Raw genomic sequence first — 19843 nt, forward strand, 5'->3', positions numbered from 1 at the left:
TCTGCTTTCTTCTGAGAAGAGGAGGAGGAGGAGACGGAGAAAAATGGCCCTTTCGTTTCTAAAGGTGATATCACAGGTGAATTGTTTACTTCTGATTTCCTTCCTAAAATATGAATTTACAGGGCCTAAAAACATTTTGCTGCCTGGGGCTATAAGGGAGAATCTGTTCCAAGCCTCAATCCTAGCTTCTGGTGGTATTCTGGAAATCTTGGGCATTCTTCAGCTTGTAGACACATCCCTGCAGCCTCTGTCTTTATCTTTACATTGAGATCTCCCTTTGTCTCCTCCCATATCTGTCTCTTGGCCCAAAGTTCCCTCTGTGCATGCATGTCTGCTTCTGAGTCCAAATTTCCTCTCTCGTATTGGATTAAGGCCCACCCTAGTCTCATTTTTAACTTGATTATGTCTGTAAAAACCCTATTTTCAAGTAAGGTCACATTCGGAGGTACTGGGGATTGGGACTTCAATGTAACTTTTTGGGGGTGAACTGTTAGGAAGCTGTAACAGATATAAAAAATTATCATACTGATTTCTTCTGGAAGAGAAGTTTCTATTTGTCTTGTGGCTACTGGCCATTCAACTTTTCAAATCCAATTGATAAATTTGTACCTGCCTTTATTTTTGAGGGATATCTTTGCTGGGTATGGAACTTTAGGTGTGTGACCTCAACTAAATGCTCAGTCTCCCTGTTCTCTCTGGGCACTGGAATAGTCTGGAATCCTACATTTTTACCAAAGAAAGTAGGATTTCTTAGAGACCTCTGAAGCTTCTGTCTCACTCAGTATCCTAAGAGCTATTCTTCTAAATCTGGCCCTGTACAGGCACACTTCCAATGTCAGCCAAGGATCCAAGGGAAATTCCCATACAGGTACTTAGGGCTCCTTCTCTAGCAGCCTGCCCTCCCAACCCTAGCTGTGTTGGAAGGAAGCTCCAAACTCTGATATCCTCTCCCTCCACCCAGCAAAACCATTGCTTTGTGTTCTATGTCTCTGCACTGTGGCTCTAGAAATGCCATCAAGGAGAATGCCAGGATAACATGCTTTTCTTCTGTCAAGGGTCACAGCCTTGGATAGGTTGCTTTTCAGTGTGTAAAAACAGTGGCTTGTATATTTATCTAGCCCTTTAGTTCTCTGATGGTGAGAGGACAACTCACAGCAACTACTCTATCATGGCTAGAGCCAAAAGTGTCCTCTCCTTTAAAGTATAACTTAACTTTACCTCATTTTTGCAGGTATTCCTTGATGCCTCAGTTCATATAATCACAATTTTTCTCAACTCACCCTGCATGCATTGAAGAAGTGATTGTATTAATTGGGGTCCTCCAAGAGGAGATCTATAGGACTTATTATAAAGACTCCTGTGATTATGAAGGCTGAGAAGTCCCCAGATCTGTGGTTAGCAATCTGGAGACACAGGACCACCAATGGTGTAGTTCTAGCCCAAGTAAGAAAGCTCAAAAACCAAGAAAGACAATGGTGTAAGTTCCAGTCTGAAATCTGGCAGGCTTGAGACTCAAGACTCAGTTTAAGTCTGAAGACAGGCAAAGACCAATGTTCTAGCCCAACAGCCAGGAGGAGGAGTATCCCCACTGTTCATCTGGGCGGGATTCTGACTTGGAGGTTTCAGTCATATTCCCATGGGTGGAAGCCTCACCATGCTGACTTCTATGCCAAGCATACACACACAAAATGTATTTCTTGAAGTGTTCTTTTTCATGAGGATAAGTAATTTTGCCTCCCCAAACTCTACAAGGATAAAGCAGACTTCTTCCAGTTTCCACTTTCCATTATAGCTTTTGGACACATTCTTACATATCCTCATATACTGTCTGTCTCCCTCAATGCCCAACTTGAAAGATACCTACCAGAGCCACATGGAAGCATGCATACAAATAAAGTATAAATTGTTATTTCAGGAGTCAGTGAAATTAAGAGATGTGGCTGTGATCTTTTCTCCGGACCAGTGGGCTTGTCTGAACCCTGAAGAAAGACAATTGTATAAGGATGTGATGCTGGATAACTGTGATTATCTCGTGTCTTTGGGTAAGGAGATCTTTCTTTGGTAGTTTAAAACTGCCTGTGGTAGAAGTTTTCCTTCTGTATAAATATCTGCAAAACCTCTGAGAATGCTTGATCCCTGAGAATGCTTGACTGAATTTCAACTTGACATTCCTCAGCAAAGGACTGGAGCCATGTGATGCTAGGAAAGGACACTTTCATCGTGTGACAACTCAAGCTTCATATTCTCCATTTTCCAAACCATCACACTTTCTTTAAAAGCCATTCTTCTTAGACTATTGTGTGCCTAAGAGACAGCCAGGGGAATTGCTAAAAATGTAGATGGTCCTTTTAAAAAAAAGAATAAAAATAGTACTTTGGAGGTTGCTAAGAGATTTTTAATGTGGTAATAAGATTATCACCAAAAGTGTGGGTCTAAATTCTGTAATAGACACAGCATAATCAAGGTCATTTATTAATCTTAGGACACTGGACTTATAAGGCAGAAGTGATATCCACTTTGAAGAAAGGGAAGGACATCTGGATGATGGAGAAAGAGGTGATGAGTGCTCCATGCCCAGGTAACTAATCAGCACCAAGCAGGTGGAAGCCAGCACAGCTAAAACCCTAATTTGTCAGAGTAATCTGGACCCCTGAGGTGGTGACAGGAGAGGAGTTCTCCCACGGGCTCCCATCTTCCACGTTCATCATTCTCCCTGTGCTCCTTTTGTTATGCCTCCAGTCTTAGGACCCTAAATGGTGTGTTTAAGTTACCACATGAAGAGACAGAAGTATGAATAGCTGAACTGGTCAAGTAACTCATCAGTGATTGGAATGAATGAATGGCTTAGCTCAAGAAAGTGTCATGAAAAGCCTTTTCTTTTTTCCCCAAGAAAGAGTTCAGGAGAAGGATTTTTTTTCTCTTTCTCTAGATTAAGATAATAAGTAATCAGATGTATCATAACCAGAAAAACAATCAAATTCACCATCTGATGGAGAGTGAGGACACCCCTTTCATTACAGAAAGTAGAAACTGCCAGAATGCAAGGTCATTTAGGGATTTCAGAGAAGCATGCTTAGGATTTATTTATTTATTTATTTATTTATTTATTTATTTATTTATTTATTTATTTAAAGATTTTTTATTTATCTAAAGATTTTATTTATCTAAAGATTTTATTTATCTAAAGATTTTATTTATTTAAAGATTTTATTTATTTAAAGATTTTATTTATTTAAAGATTTTATTTATTTATTCATGGCAGAGAGAGAGAGAGAGAGAGAGAGAGAGAAAGAGAAAGAGAAGTAGGCTCCATGCAGGGAACCCACTGTGGGACTCGATCCGGGGTCTCCAGGATCACACCCCAAGCTGAAGGTGGCGCTAAACCGCTGAGCCACAGGGGGCTGCCCCATGCTTAGGCTTTAAAGCATGAAACATGTTTGGGTTTCAAGGTATGATACAGAAGCTCACTAACAGACTTCTGAAAGACAGATGATGAGGATTTGGCTTGGGACATTATTAGATCTAAAGAGTAGACTAAAATCCCAAAATGTATATAAACTGTTGTTGGCATTTTGGGAAGAGAGCATAGAACCCAGGAACAAATTCAAAGCTTTTATAAGCTTGTTTTCCCAAGAATTCCAAATAACAGTGGGCCTTCTTATTTAAAAAAACGTGATGACCTAGCCCAAACTCCTCTCCCACCCCCAAACTAGTTCATCTATCCAGAGCGGTCCTCTCTGAACCCTCTCCTTGATCACTGATGTATTTGTCTTTCTTCTTTATCTTTTCATTCTTTGTGCACTTCTGCAGATTTTTCTTTTTTTTTTTTTTTAAGATTTTATTTATTCATTCTTTAGACACACACACACACACACACACACACACACACACAGGCAGAGACACAGGCAGAGGGAGAAGTAGGCTCCATGCGGGAGCCCGATGGTAGCACTCGATCCTGGAGCTCCAGGATCACACCCTGGGCCGAAGGCGGTGCTAAACCACTGAGCCACCCGGGCTGCCCAAATTCTGCATATTTTTCTATCAAGTTGTAGTCCCATTTAGACTTACTACAGTATTATTTCCTACTGTCTCCACTGTGTTGTTTTAGAAAACAAATGTTTGCTTTCTTGGTTTGTTTTTATCACTTCTACACACCACACACACACCCCTATTGAGTAAAATGATTTAGACCATTTATGGCTGGCAATGTGGTGGTGGGAGGGCAGTCAGGTGGAGAACTCAGTCAATTACATTGTTCAGTTTATTTTTATTTTTATTTATTTTTTCATTGTTCAGTTTATAGCCAAAGATCACTGTTGCTATATTCGAGATCTCCCATTATTTTGTATTTCCTTCCTCTGTAGCCCATGATCTCGTTCTTCTCCTTACCCACAGCCAGTCTGCTATATTTCCCAGGCTAAGTATGCACCTATCAGTTATAAGATACACAGTTTCGTGTACAAGTGCATTTCAATTTAAATGGCATGCTGTGAAAAAAATCTCATCTTTCCATTTATCTTTGAGGTCTTTATAAGTTATATATATGTATATATATACACGCATGTCTGTTTTCTGTAGTGCAATATAGTGTTTTATAGTATGCATTCATCATATTTAACTCGGGAATCTTTTTCCCTAACAATGGCTAAGTCTCTACAACTCTTTCTGACCATATTTTACCAGATTTATCCCTGAGTATTTAACCTTTCTGATGCTATTGTAAATGGCTTTTTTTTTTTACCCCTTTAAGCATGGATTTTATTTAAATTATATGATCAAAGAAACTTTCATGCATAACTCAAAGAATCAATAGTCTTAGGCTGATTCTTCTTCCTTATTATTTTTTTTTAAAAGATTTTATTCATTTGGGAGAGGGAGAGGAAACAGCTGAGAGGGGCACCTGGCTGGCTCAGTTGGTGAAGCAGGAGACTCTTGATCTTGGGGTAATGAGTTTGAGCTCCATGTTGGGTATAGAGATTACTTTTTAAAAATATTTTAAAAAGCTAAGAGTGATCTCCTTTTTAAAAAATAATCTACTGGGGCACCCGGGTGGCTCAGTGGTTGAGCATCTGCCTTTGGCTCAGGTCATGATCCCAGGTCCCTGGGATTGAGTTCCCTGCAGGAAGCCTGCTTCTCCCTCTGCCTATGTCTCTGCCCCTCTCTATCATGAACTTAAAGAAAAAAACAGTAAAAATAGATTTTTATCTAGTTTAGATCTTGATTGACTCCACCCATTATACATATGCCTCTCTCCTATCCCCACAACATGCTATGTAATTGTTTCTTGTGATGTTGGTATTCAGTATTTATAAAACTGTGACTGGCTTATAGGACTAGTATCTTTCACAGTTGAGGCAAGTTGTCTTGAACGACTTATAATGTTTCCTGGGGTTCATAACTCCTCCAGCTTTTTTTCAGTTCTTATGTACAGGTCCTCAATCCACCTCCCAAATCTCTGGAAAAGCTTAAAAAAATCCTCTGTTACATTAAATAAATCAGGTGCTCTAACAATTCTTTGTGAGCCTTCTCTCCTGGACTCTCTACTTTGAGATACTTTCTGTTGAATTTCTGCAATTCTTTCAACTCCTCTCCCTCTTCAACATCATTTTATTTTATTTTTTTAAGCAGCTTTATGTCCACCCCTCAAATAACAAAACAACTTTTCCCTCAAAAGATAGCATTTCTTCTCTTGCCACTTTATAAATAAGGACATCACTTCCTTTCCTTTCTATTTATCTCTCCCCGCCCCCAACATTGCCATTCATCAAGCTTATTTTTTACACTATCATCCCTGATAACATTTGCATTCTATATTAATAACCATATTCTTGAAAGATGAAAGCCATAAACAGCATTTACATCATTATGGTTATATAAAAGTTTTCATTGAATACCCAGGTCTTGTGCTATAATTGGATTTCCTTGTCTTTGGCTCCAAAATTTTTATGCATATACTCAGGGAAACACTGAAATGAAGTCTACTTTCTTACAGTATATTTAAGTAGGGTTCACTTTCTTCTACTTTTACCATCTTTTTAAAAAAGATTTTATTTATCTATTCATGAGAGACGTGCAGAGAGAGGCAGAGACATAGGCAGAGGGAGAAGCAGGCTCCCTTCAGGGATCCTGATGCAGAACTCAATCTCAGGACCTTGGGATCACAACCTGAGCCAAAAGCAGACGCTCAACCACTGAGCCACCAGGTGCCCCTACTACTTTTACCATCTATTCAAAATCCTGCAGCATTTTCATTTCTGTTTGGAGGATGCCTTTCTTGTTGTTTTAGTGATTCATTTTTGCCTAGGGTGAGAAACCTGCATTGCCTTTGCTCTTTTGTCAAAAAATCAGTTGTCTATATATTCCTTTATTCCCTATACTCCCTTACTACCCTTCTAATGGCTGTAGAATCTGCAGTTTAGGTCACTTCTTTCATTCTTTTCCTCATTGGTAATGTGGTTTTTTTCTTTCTTTTTTTCTTGATCAGTCTAGTTAGGTTTTTCAATTTTCTTTTAAAAAATATCTAAGTAATCTCTACACTCAATGTGGAGCTCGAACTCATGACCCCAAGATCAAGAGTGGCACACTCCTCTGACTGAGGCAGCCAGGTGTACCTTCTTTTTGTTTTACTGGTTTTTTTGTTTTTGTTTGTTTGTTTGTTTTTGTCTGTATTGGATTCTGATTTTTCTATTTCGTTGATTTCTTTATTTTTTTTTAAAGATTTTATTTATTCATGAGAGATGCAGAGAGGCAGAGACCTAGGCACAGGAAGCCCGATGCGGGACTCAATGCTGGACTCGATGCTGGGATTCTGGGATCACACCCTGAGCCGAAGGCAGATGGTCAACCACTGAGCCACCCAGGCGTCCCTCTTCTTTGATTCTTATTATTTCATTTCTTCTGCTTTGGTTTAATTTGTTCTTTTTAAAATTTTCTTAAGGTAGAAGCTGAAGTCTTGATTTGAGACTTTCTTCTGATACAGGCACTTATTGCTATGAATTTTGCCCAAATACTGTGTTAGTGGCATCTCACAATTTCTTATATATTGTCTTCATTTTCCTTCAGTTCAAATACATGTTCATTTCTCTTTTCATTTGTTTGAATAGTTTGAAATATATTATTTAGTTTGAAAGTACTGGCGGATTTTGCTAAGTTCTAATTTAATCCTATTGTAGAGAAAGAACATACTTTGCATAACTTGAATCCTTTTAAGTTTGTTGAAACTTGTTTTTAATGGCTAGAATGTGGTCCAATTTGGGAAATGTTTCCTTATGTACTTGAGATGAGAATATGTTTTCTGTTGCTGAGTGGAAAGTTCCATAAACAGCAATTAGGTATAGTTGGTTGATAGTGTTGTTCAATCCTAGATTTGCTGGAATTTTGCCTACTTCTTTAATCCGTTATTGAGAGAAGGGTGTGAAATCTCCAACAATAATTGTGAGTTTGTCTACTTCTTGATATTCCTTTTGCATCATGTATTTTGAAGCTCTGTAGGTACATACATAAATATTTAAGGTTACTTTACTCTTCACTGACTATCATGAAATATTTTTATTTCTGGAAATTTTTATTGCTCTGCAATCTGTTTTACTTTTTATTTTTTTAAAACATTTTATTTATTTACTCATAGAGACACACAGAGAGAGGCAGAGACACAGGCAGAGGGAGAAGCAGGCTCCATGCAGGGAGCCTGATGTGGGACTCAATCCCAGGTCTCCAGGATCACGTCCTAGGCTGGAGGCAGCGCTAAACCCACTGAGCCACAAGGGCTGCCCTGCAATCTGTTTTATCTTCTATTAGTATAGCCAGCCACTCAAGCTTTCTTTTGACTAGTAGCATGGTGCACATATTTTCCATTCTTTTCCTTTTAACTTATTTGCATCTTTAAATATCTAAAATGAGTTTCTTTAGAGAATATATAATTTGGTTTTGCTTATCTAATCTTGATAATCTCTACCATTTTAATTAGGATGTTTATACCATAGTTCTCAATGAGGGGGAGGGGAGGATTTTTGTCCCTTCAGGATTTTTGGCAATGTCTGGTACATTTTTGGTGGTCACAACTAGGATGGGTGTATGCTTCTGGCATTTAGGGCATAGAGGCCAGAAATGCTATTAAATATCCTATATGCTCAAGGAAGCCTTACAACAAGAATTATCTGGTATAAATTGTCAGTAATGCCCAGATTGAGAAACCTGGCTTATTGCCATTTACATGTTGTTGTTGTTTTAAAGATTTATTTATTTATTTTAGGGAGAGAGATAGGTAGCATGTGGGGGGAGAAGGAGAAGGAGAAAGAATATCTCAAGGAGACTCCCTGCTGAGCCCAGAGCCCAACACAGGTGCTCCATCTCTTGACCCTGAGATCATGACCTGAGCTGAAATCGAGTCGGGTGCTTAACCCACTGAGCCACCCATGCACCCCGACTGCCATTTACATTTAATGTGATTGATATGGTTACATCTGAACATATCTTATTTGTCACATCTGTTCTTTATTCCTCTTTGTCCTCTTTCTTAAATTGAGAAATTTTTGAGAAAAACCTCCTTGCTTGGCTTAGTATCTATGATTTCAAGTTAGTAGTTGCATTAAGGTTTGAGTTTATAGTATCCATCTTTAATATACGATTCTATGTCCATTTATCTCCACCTAGCCTTTATGCTGTTGTGACACATTTTACTTTTATGTCTGTTATAGCCCCGCAGTACACTGTTGTTTCTGTTTAATCAGCCAATACTCTTTTAGAGAGACTTGAGTAATAATTTTAAAAACCTTACATATTTACCATGTAGTTACAATTTCTGATGTTCTTCATTCCCTTTGTGTAGATCTAAATTTCTACCTGGTAGCCTTTTCCTTTAAAATTTTAAAAATTTAAATCTTTTAAATTAACTTGTAGTTCTGCTGGAAATGAATTTTTGGCTTTTGTATTTCTGAAGTTTTTTTTCTTGGTCCTCATTTTTTTGAATGGGCATAAGAATTCTGGTTGATAGGGTTTGTTTTTGGCTTTTGGTTGTTTCCTTTTAGGATATTAAAATTTTTGTTCTATATATGATATATATATTATTTATTTGCTTGAAGTGTTCTTAGTGGAAAATGTGATGTCATTCTTTGTTCAACGTGCAGAATGCCCTATTTATCCTTTCTCAAAAAATAGTTTTGTCTTTTGCTGATTTTGAGCAGTCTGATTATCATGTACCTTGGTGCAATTCTCTCCATGTTTCTTGTGTTTGGATATGTGGGGCTTCTTGGATCTGTGGGTTTATAGTTTTCATTGTGTTTGGAAAGTTTTTGGTCATTATTCCTTTATAATATTTTTCCACCTGGTATTTCCTTCTCCTTTCTCCCAGAGATTCTAGCCGTCTGTGTACTAAGCCATCTGAAGTTTGGTAAATCCTCTTAAACTTTTTTTTTTTCTTTTTTCCTCCTCTTGAGGACTTTTATTAATGGGTAGTGCTACTTCTCTTTTAAACCTCCTGTTTCAATTTTTGAGATCTACATTTCATTTCTTCACCCCTTTTTCCTCTGAGTTCTCCAATCAGGATCCCATGTTACTGCTTTGTCTTTGGTTGTGTAACTTTAGTTTTGACTGTATAATTTTGCTATAAATGTGAACTACTGTTTATTTAAACATATCTTCAAGCCAATTATTTCTACTTTGCTCTTTTTAATTACCATTTGATTCTGTCTTTTAATGACATTTATCTTGGAAAATATTATTCATCTATTTTAAACTATTCCTCTGTTTCCATACATTTTCAATCACTTCAAAAGCATTTCAAGATCTAGAATGAGGAAGATAAAAAAAAAAACCATTCTAGTTCTTCATCTTATCAATGGTAAAACATTTTGAATTTATTAACCAATATAATACTTCTTATGTTCTATAGAAATGCTCAAAATTAATTTTTTCCTAGCAGTTAACCAATTTTCATTTAGATTTCTTTATTTAAAAAAAGTTAGAACTTAAAACCTCACAGTTTGACAAAAAAGTTAAGTTTGACAGAGTGGCAGTTATCCAAATACCAGAAAATAATGATGTGCTCTTGCAGTATAAAACTTGAATGTGGTATGTGTATATATAAAAAATTGGGACTCCCTCTCATTTTGAAGAATCTATGCCTAGAATATATTTCAAAAAATTAACAAGATGTGTATATATATATATATACACATATCAATATATATCCCATATCAATTTTACTGATATTTTGTTATATATTATGTGACATGTCATATTGTCATATGACATTATCAATTAGTGCCATTAATATCATATGTATATAATATGATATATAGATCAGTAAAATTGATATACCAGATTAATGTTTACTCATAGAAAGACCTCCAATTTTGTTGTTTAAAGGAAAATATGTAAAGTATAATCACTTTTACAAATTGCTATATCTATACAGAGCTATTTTAAGGGATCTTAATGAAAATAAACCTTTGATCCCTGTGTAGAATTTCATGTGATTCTTTTTAGATTTTTTTAAAGATTTTATTTATGAGAGAGAGAGAATGGCAGAGACACAGGTGGAGGGAGAAGCAGGCTCCATGCAAGGAGCCCGATGCGGAACTTGATCCTGGGACCCCAGGATCATGCCCTGAGCCCAAGGCAGATGCCCAACCACTGAACCACCCAGGCATCCCTCTTTTTAGATTCTTTAAGCTTTTCTGTTTGGGTAATTAAATTTTAACTAATTGTTTTTACAGTCACATATAAGTATTTCAAGTTTACAGAAATTTTTCATATGCCACCTGTGATCACTTAAGTTCTTATACTTAGAGAACAAGTGTCTTTTATTCCTCCACCCTCACTTCTGGTCCTACCTCTCTGAAGTCCCCGATCACTGAGATGTTCTCTTACCCTGTAACCCCCTTACTAATGATCTTGATGTTTATTGTAATGTCTGGATTTAATTTAATTTTCCTCCTATTTTCCTAACAGCATGTCAGCCAGCATTGGTGAATTATCATGCCCTTAATGAATCTGAGACTATCATCAGACAAAGCTCTCACCGTGCTAGGTATCAAAGATTGTGTAGTTTTGTACAGCATTATGAATGTGAGGACTGCAGCATGGCTTTCAACCATATCACCCATCTTACCAGACATCAGGGAATTCACAAGATAGAGAAAGCCCCCATACAGGGTCAAAACACAAAGGCCTTCAGGCATTGCTCATCATTTACAGTCTTCCAAAGAATTTATATTCTAGATAAACATTTGGAGTGTAACCAGTGTGGTAAAACCTTTAACAGCACTTCAAAGTTTATTCAACACCAGACTGTGCACAGCGGACTGAAGCCATACAAATGTGGTGTGTGTCAGAAGACCTTCAGGTTTCTCTCTTCCTTTAACACACATCAGAGATTTCATGTTGGCAAGAGACCAAACCTGATTCTCCATCAAAAATCTCACACTCGAAAGAAACTCTTTGCCTGTAAGTCTTGTGGAAGGGCCTTTGACAGTTTCTCAGAAAAAGTGCAACACCAAAAGATTCATGTTAGAAAGAAATATTACACATGTAATTATTGTAAAAAGGACTTCAGACCATACTCAAAATTTATCTTACATCAAAGAGTTCACACTGGAGAGAGACCCTACAAATGTAATGATTGTGATAAATCCTACAAAAGCAGTTCAAATCTTAAAAAACATCAGAAAATTCATACTGGAGAGAAGCCCTTTTCATGTGATGAATGTAAAAAGACCTTTACCCAGCTCATAGATCTTCAACGTCATCAACACATCCATACTGGAGAGAAACATTACATATGCAGCAATTGTAAAAAGACCTTTGTTCGTTTCTCAGATCTAACTCAACATCGAAGAACTCATACTGGAGAGAGGCCATACCAGTGTAATGTTTGTGAAAAAACCTTTAAATATTACTCAAATGTTACTAAACATCAGAAAATTCATTCTGAAGAGAGGCCCTTTACATGTAATGAATGCCAAAAGACCTTTCGCTATTGCTCAGACCTTAATCGACATAAAAACATTCATACAAAAGAGAAACTTTATAAATGTGATGAATGTCAGAAGGTATTTAACAATAACTCCAATCTTAATAAACACAAGAAAATCCATACTGGAGAGAAACCTTTTGTATGTAATCAGTGTAGAAAAGCTTTTAGCTTAAACTCAAAACTTATTCGACATCAGAAAACTCATGATAAAAATAAACCCTAAAAATGCAGAAAGGCATTTAAAAAGCACTTACCTTTGGGTTCAATTCCTAATTCTAGCAAAAGGGATCAAAGATTTTTAGTCAAAGCCCAATTGTGTGTGAAACATTTGAGAACTAGAAATATGTATGTAGTGAAGAAACCGGGAGATGTGATTAGAAATGTATTTTATATATTGTATTGACTTGATTCTTTGAGCAAAAAATGACTAAACATATTCAACCGAAACTTGAAATTGGATAAGGCTGTTCCTAGCATGAGAAGTAGGCTAAGAGGTGGAGGGAAAAGAACACTCATTTTGTCTGTTCATCTGTTTTCACTGGATGAATAAAAAGCATATTTTCAATGGAGGCAGCTCTCTAAAGATGTAAACTTTTGTAGGGAGATGATGCAACCCTAATCCAAGCATAAATAAGGAAAGCAAAAGCCTTCTCTTTGGAATTGAACTATCAGAAAAGAAGAAATTTTGCCATGGACAGTGGAAAAACAAAATGCTGATCACGATCAGAGAAGCTAAAAGATAGGGTTAAGAGGGTAGACACGAGAGGTCTAAAGGTTACTGGTTGTGGGGGGTGATGGCTTTTGCCATTAGTCTGAATGGACAGAACTCTAGAACACCCAGCTTCCCTGAATAGTTAGCACCATCCTTAGATGTATCTAGAGAACCACAAGGAGATGGACAAATTGCACCAATTATAGTTAGATTCAGGACACAGAGAATCTATTGTAGGATTATTTGAAATATGTGGATTTCCTGTATGCTTTAATGAATAAATGCTAAGTCTCCTACTATATGCTAACACTGGTGTGTAATGTTGAATCCATTCAGGCCTTGGGTCTGAAATCTCTACTTCTTTGAATCTTCCCACCACCATTGGTGGCAACTTCGCCCTGTTCAGCCAAGTAGGATAGGCGGGGTCTAACAAGTTTGTTTAAAGTCTGGCCCCTATCCACAGAAAGTGATGGGAAAACAACATTCAATTTCTTCTGTGGGGGTCATTCTTATCTCTCTCTGCTTTACCAGATATTACAGTAGCTGCCACAGAGCTAAATTGTTGTGATCCCCAGATGTGGCCCCTCCATGTCTTATTCCTTATGTATTAATCTCTAAGAAAATGACATATATATATATATGGCTTACCAAAAGGACCATTGCAAATAAGACCCCTTATAGTTTTATAGGTTAAGTTATATATAAGCTGAAAATATGTTATATATATGTTACATATATATTATATGCACCTGAATTAAGTTTTAAAATGAAAACAGTAGAAACATTATAAATACAACTACAGAAATAGAAATGGTTATTTGGGATAAAGAGAAAAAAGTTGTGTACCAGACTCCTTACTCTTGATTTTGGTTCTTAAAATTCTAGGTTAGAGTTACTTTTTTTTTTTTTTTTTTCAAATCCCAACTTCTGGTAAGTTTTTATTTTTTTATTTTTTTAAATAAATTTATTTTTTATTGGTGTTCAATTTACCAACATACAGAATAACACCCAGTGCTCTGCTCGTCCCGTCAAGTGCCCCCCTCAGTGCCCGTCACCCATTCACCCCCACCCCCTGCCCTCCTTCCCTTCCACCACCCCTATTTCGTTTCCCAGAGTTAGGAGTCTTTATGTTCTGTCTCCCTTTCTGATATTTCCCACACATTTCTTCTCTCTTCCCTTCTATTCCCTTTCACTATTATTTATATTCCCCAAATGAATGAGAACATACACTGTTTGTCCTTCTCCGATTGACTTACTTCACTCAGCATAATACCCTCCGGTTCCATCCACGTTGAAGCAAATGGTGGGTATTTGTCGTTTCTAATGGCTGAGTAATATCCCATTGTATACATAGACCACATCTTCTTTATCCATTCATCTTTCGATGGACACCGAGGCTCCTTCCACAGTTTGGCTATTGTGGACATTGCTGCTAGAAACATCGGGGTGCAGGTGTCCCGGCATTTCATTGCATCTGTATCTTTGGGGTAAATCCCCAACAGTGCAATTGCTGGGTCGTAGGGCAGGTCTATTTTTAACTCTTTGAGGAACCTCCACTCAGTTTTCCAGAGTGGCTGCACCAGTTCACATTCCCACCAACAGTGTAAGAGGGTTCCCCTTTCTCCGCATCCTCTCCAACATTTGTTGTTTCCTGCCTTGTTAATTTTCCCCATTCTCACTGGTGTGAGGTGGTATCTCATTGTGGTTTTGATTTGTATTTTCCTGACGGCAAGTGATGCAGAGCATTTTCTCATATGCATGTTGGCCATGTCTATGTCTTCCTCTGTGAGATTTCTGTTCATGTCTTTTGCCCATTTTATGATTGGATTGTTTGTTTCTTTGGTGTTGAGTTTAATAAGTTCTTTATAGATCTTGGAAACTAGCCCTTTATCTGATATGTCATTTGCAAATATCTTCTCCCATTCTGTAGGTTGTCTTTTAGTTTTGTTGACTGTATCCTTTGCTGTGCAAAAGCTTCTTATCCTGGTGAAGTCCCAATAGTTCATTTTTGCTTTTGTTTCATGGATGTATCTTGCAAGAAGTTACTGTGGCCGAGTTCAAAAAGGGTGTTGCCTGTGTTCTCCTCTAGGATTTTGATGGAATCTTGTCTCACATTTAGATCTTTCATCCACTTTGAATTTATCTTTGTGTATGGTGAAAGAGAGTGGTCTAGTTTCATTCTTCGGCATGTGGATGTCCAATTTTCCCAGCACCATTTATTGAAGAGACTGTCTTTCTTCCAATGGATAGTCTTTCCTCCTTTATCGAATATTAGTTGACCATAAAGTTCAGGGTCCACTTCTGGGTTCTCTATTCTGTTCCATTGATCTAGGTTAGAGTTAAAATTAAACAGGAATTATTTCATGTGTTTCAAATCTATTAAGATTTCCAACATGGTTCCTATCAGGGTCAAATTACTAATTCTAAAGTCTGTATTGCAAGAAAAAAGAAAGAAGCTTAAAAGATCAGACTAGCACAGCTGGTTCTGAAAAGTCTAGTACTCCAAATTTGTCATTACTAGACTCAATAGAAACCTAGATCTCAATAAAAAATTAACATATACTCTTTAGATCTTTTTTTAACTTTTTAAAAAATTTTGAGAGACAGTGAGAGAAAGCAGGGGGAGAGAGAGAGGCAGACTCCCCACTGAGAAGGGAGCCCAATGTGGGGTTCAATCCCAGGGCCCCAGGATCATGACCTGAGCTGAAGGCAGATGCCCAATCGATTGAGCCACCCATGTGCTCCTATACTCTTTAGATCTGTTGCCATGTTTCCTGGGGGCCACCACTAATTATAAGCCATAATTCTCATATTTTTTATGAAAAAATAAAAGGTTAGCCATTATGCAAAAGTTAGCCCATTCTAGACATAAAGTTTCAGCACGAATTTGCTTTCTGTTTATTTCCAACTGGATTTTAATATCAAAACCACATAAGACATTTACATCGTTTAAGCAAGTAACTGGAGTTGATAGGATAAGGGAGAGATGTTATAAATGCTTATATTTAAACTTAAAATGTCGTCTGAACACTAGTGTATACAACTAATTTTTTTTTGCTTTTAATCATTAAATTTATATTGAGGTTTCACTGTCACACATTTGAGGATATAATCTATGTTTGTGGGTTGACTTGGGTTTAAGTTTTAACCCTCGTGAGCAGGAGACACCCCATTCTGTGTTTCTAAAAAATATTTTCTATGATCTCACACCCTGCTACCTGCAAACGTGACTTTATTTATTTATTTATTTATTTATTTATTTATTTATTTATTTATTTATTTATTTATTATTTTCTCACTGTCTTTGATCAGGTCTTTATTTAAAATTAGCTGTCCAAAATAATTTGACTTTTATGGAATAAACAAATATAAGTTTTTAGGCAGCAGGCTTCTTCTCTTCTGTGGTGGGTTTCTTTTCTGCAGGTTTCTTGTCAGCTGCTGGTTTCTTGGTAGCTGCAGCCTTTTTTCCTACCAAAGTTTTCTTCGGCTTTTTCACACCAACAGCCTTCTTTCTTTTCTTCCCTACCATGGGCTTCTTGCCTGGAACCCCCCTCTCATCTGATTTGGCTTCTAAGGCCGCTGCTGCCTTATCCATCTGGAGTTTGTGATTCTTGGTGTTCTGGTGCATGGTCTTTGCATATGGGTTTAGCTTCAACATGATTCTTAGGTTCTTCAGTGGATTCTTCTTCAGGACTCTATGATGAATCTTCTTGTGTGATGCTCGGAGGGCTCTTTGGATGTTTGGGCTTTTCAAGATTCTCCTAAGGTCTGTATTAAGCATCTTATGCATGGGAAGGTTGTAGTTACTCTTGAGGGAGGCAGCCTTATGCCAAGTGCCATACAGATCATCTAACTTGCAGAAAGCACTTTCAGTCTAAATGCAGAAACGTCCCAAATGCCCACAAGGAGCAAGTTTCAGAATGTTCAGTTTGCTTACATTAAGTAAAGTAATTCCAGGGATGTTTCTGAAGGCCTTGATGATACCATTGTCTTCATTTTAGATGATGCAGGGTCCCCTATGCTGGATACGATGACGGTTTCTCATTTTGCCCTTGCCAGCTTTCATTCACTGAGAGGCATAGACCTTTTTGATATCATTCCAGGCTTTAAGTTTCTTAAGAAGCAAAACAGCCTCCTTGGTCTTTTTGTAGCCTTCAACTTTATCTTCAACCACCAAAGGAAGTTCAGGAACTTCCTCAATACGATGACCTTTAGACATGACCAGTGCTGGTAAGCCTGAGGCAGCCAGGGCAGAGCAGACGGCATATCGCTTTTGTGTTGTGTTCACTCTGCGGTGCCAATGGTGCCAGGTTTTGGCTGGTGCAAACATGCAGCCTCCATGACACATATTTCCAAAAGCACCCTGGCCGGAACGGTGAGTCCCACCGCCGCGAACTCTGGGAATTCGAGCCAGGGCTCTGACATTACCCCAAGACTCAGCACTGGTTTGATGACCTGCTAATTCACTGACAGCATATGGCTGTCTGTTGTTTTTGCTCAAGTTGGTGTGAACAAAGTTCATGATACTTGGGTCAAATGGGAGCTTTAAACACAGTAGGCAAAGTAACATTTTTGCCAGATGATTCCCCCTTTCTGGAGTACACAGATATCAACGGACACGCACATGCCATCGCGGGGAGAGGAGAGGGCCATGCTCCTCTCAACCCGGCGGCTCCTATAGGAAAAGCTGACCTTATTTAGAAATAGAACCTTTGCAGGTATAACCAAGATGAGGTCAAAACCCAATCAATGATGTCCTCATGAGAGTAAACACAAAATAATTGCTATTGGATGAATGTTCAACTCTATTAAAGATTAAATTATCTCTTCGAAGACAATTCAACTTCCATAGAATGCAAAATTGGAGAGGTGCACAGCATACCGTAATCCGTGCACACCATACAAACAATGTTGGATATTTGCATGAAATCAGTGGCTCCTTGTTAGATGATTTGGGGAGGTTCTAAAACAATATAAGAGTTACTAAAGTAGATTACAGTATCATGAGCTACAAAAACATCAACATAATTCCCTCAAAGACAGGAAATCTGCCACCTACTAAGCCTGTCTCTACTATATATACATTCTGAGGAAATGACTGCAGGATGGGCCTGTGGCTTAACCGGTAGAACTAAATCCTCCATGAGGTAGACTCAGGCCCAAACTCCAACTATCTCCTGACCATTATGTAAGTCCATGCTCTGACATGGTGGTATTTGGGAACTCAAAAAATTAGCATTATACTGGAGCCAATATCTAATTACCCTTGGAAGGTCTGAGTATTACCCCTTCTTCAGGGCACAGTCATGGTGGTAAATGACCACAGCTCCCTCTGGGAAGGCCCGGAGGAGGAAGACTCACTCTGTGCTCCTATGGGTTTGTTGCACGGCCATTATGTGAAGGTTCTTCTTGAAGCTACTTTGGGCCTAGGACTTGACTTAGGTCTGGGAACTGAGGACGGTGCCATGAATTTCTACTACACTCATTAGGTTTCTGTCCGAGAGACCCAGACATTTTTCATTTACAGATCAAGCTATACCTTAGAAAGCTGCCCTTTCTAGGGTCTCCATGATCAATTAGCCATCACCAGCAGGCCAAAATCCTCTGATTACCCACTATACCCTAAGGCATGAGGCATGTTATGATCACTGTCCACTGTGTCTCCAAGGGTTAGGGTGCTGACCCTGGCCTCTATCACTCGAGGATCCTATTATTTCTGTTCTGAGAATCTGTTTCCTGGGGCCACTTCTGGCACCAAATATGGAATCAGTCCTGTTGGGAAGCAGTGCACTCAAAAGGAATGAAAACGGGATGGAGAGATTCCTTACAAGTCTGCCACCTACTAAGGTGCCTACTAAGGTGGCACACACAAGTGTGGGCAGGGGCTGGGGGAAACTGACAAGGATAGTGGAGTACTTAGGGCTATAATAATTGGAGGAAGCCTCCACTGTCCCTACATCGAAGAGGACAGGGGAGTATGATGACTTTGTAGTGTGTCAAGATGGCTTGGCTGAGCTATATTCCCAGAATTCCTTTCCTTGTACATTTCCAGTGAGGCCTTGTGTGGAATTTGGAGGGTGGAGGTAAAGTAGTTATCACAGTCCATTCAGGGCTGCTGTGACAAAATGTCACAGACTTGGTAGTTTACAAGCCACAGAAATTTATGTCCAAGTTCTGGAGGCCAAGAAGTCCAAGATGAAGGCTTTTCTGGTAAGGGCTCTCTTCCTGAATCATAGCTGGGGCCTTCCCACTGTGTCCTTATGTGTCCCACTGTGTCCCACATCACTTCCCAAAGGCCATATCTCTTAATCACCTGTGGATGTGAAGATTCAGCATATACATTGGGGGGGGGGGCAATGTATTCATATCATAGCAGCTGTCATTTTGTTTTTATGCTCAGAAAGGCTTCTGTAGCTCATGTATGTTGTTTCTTATCTTCTCTCCTTGCTGGTATGGGTCAGTAGTCTGGCCTGCAGCTGCTCTATCTTCTCCTGTACACTCCTTCCTCAGGCTACCAGGTCATTTCTCTCACCTTTAGTGCAACTTTTTTTTTTTTAATTTCTTTTTATTGGAGTTCAATTTGCCAACATAGAGCATAACACCCAGTTAGTGCAACTTCTTGAAAGAGTTGTTTGTATTGCTCCCAGTGTGTCTCCTCCCATTGTTCTTGAAACCGCTTGATTTGTACTGTGGTTATCATGGAAGCCAGCCTCTAAGGTCGTCCCAGCAATCTCTACCTCCTGGTATCCTGCCCTTGTGTGGTCCTCTCCCACATGATATCAAGGTGGGTCTGTGTGATCAATACAATATGGGGATTGTGATAGCACTTCCACAGCCAGGCTAAAGGGGAATTGTGGCTTCCATCTTGCTCTCTCTGGGGTTACTCACTCTGGGGACTGCCAGTTGTCATCTGGTGAGGCTACTAAAGAAGCTCTGCGAAGAGGTCAAGTGACAAAGAACGGAGGCCTCCTGCTAACAGCCATGCGAGGGAGCCATGGTGGAAGTGGACCCTTCAGCCCCAGTCAAGACTGGAAATGACTGCAGCCTTGATCAACATCTTGATTGCTAACTCATGAAAGACCCTGAGCCAGAACCACCTCTGTTGCTTCCAGATTTCTAAACTATAGAAACTCTGTGAGATAGTAAATGTTGGTTGC

General features: G+C 38.6%; 1 protein-coding gene and 1 pseudogene across 1 annotated transcript; one reads left to right on the top strand and one right to left on the bottom strand.

Moving 5' to 3' along the window:
• The first annotated feature begins 4 nt into the window (after positions 1-4).
• On the top strand, positions 5-12993 carry LOC111092125 (putative zinc finger protein 840). Its single transcript, XM_038571382.1, has 4 exons — positions 5-76; positions 1916-2042; positions 2483-2578; positions 10951-12993. Exons 1-4 carry the CDS (start codon positions 44-46, stop codon positions 12195-12197), a joined length of 1503 nt encoding a protein of 500 aa, XP_038427310.1. The 5' UTR covers positions 5-43; the 3' UTR covers positions 12198-12993.
• A 3069-nt stretch (positions 12994-16062) lies between these two features.
• On the bottom strand, positions 16063-17353 carry LOC100684640 (annotated as a pseudogene).
• Positions 17354-19843: the final 2490 nt, after the last annotated feature.

Source organism: Canis lupus, chromosome 24 (assembly GCF_011100685.1).
Source record: "Canis lupus familiaris isolate Mischka breed German Shepherd chromosome 24, alternate assembly UU_Cfam_GSD_1.0, whole genome shotgun sequence".
NCBI lineage: Eukaryota > Metazoa > Chordata > Mammalia > Carnivora > Canidae > Canis > Canis lupus.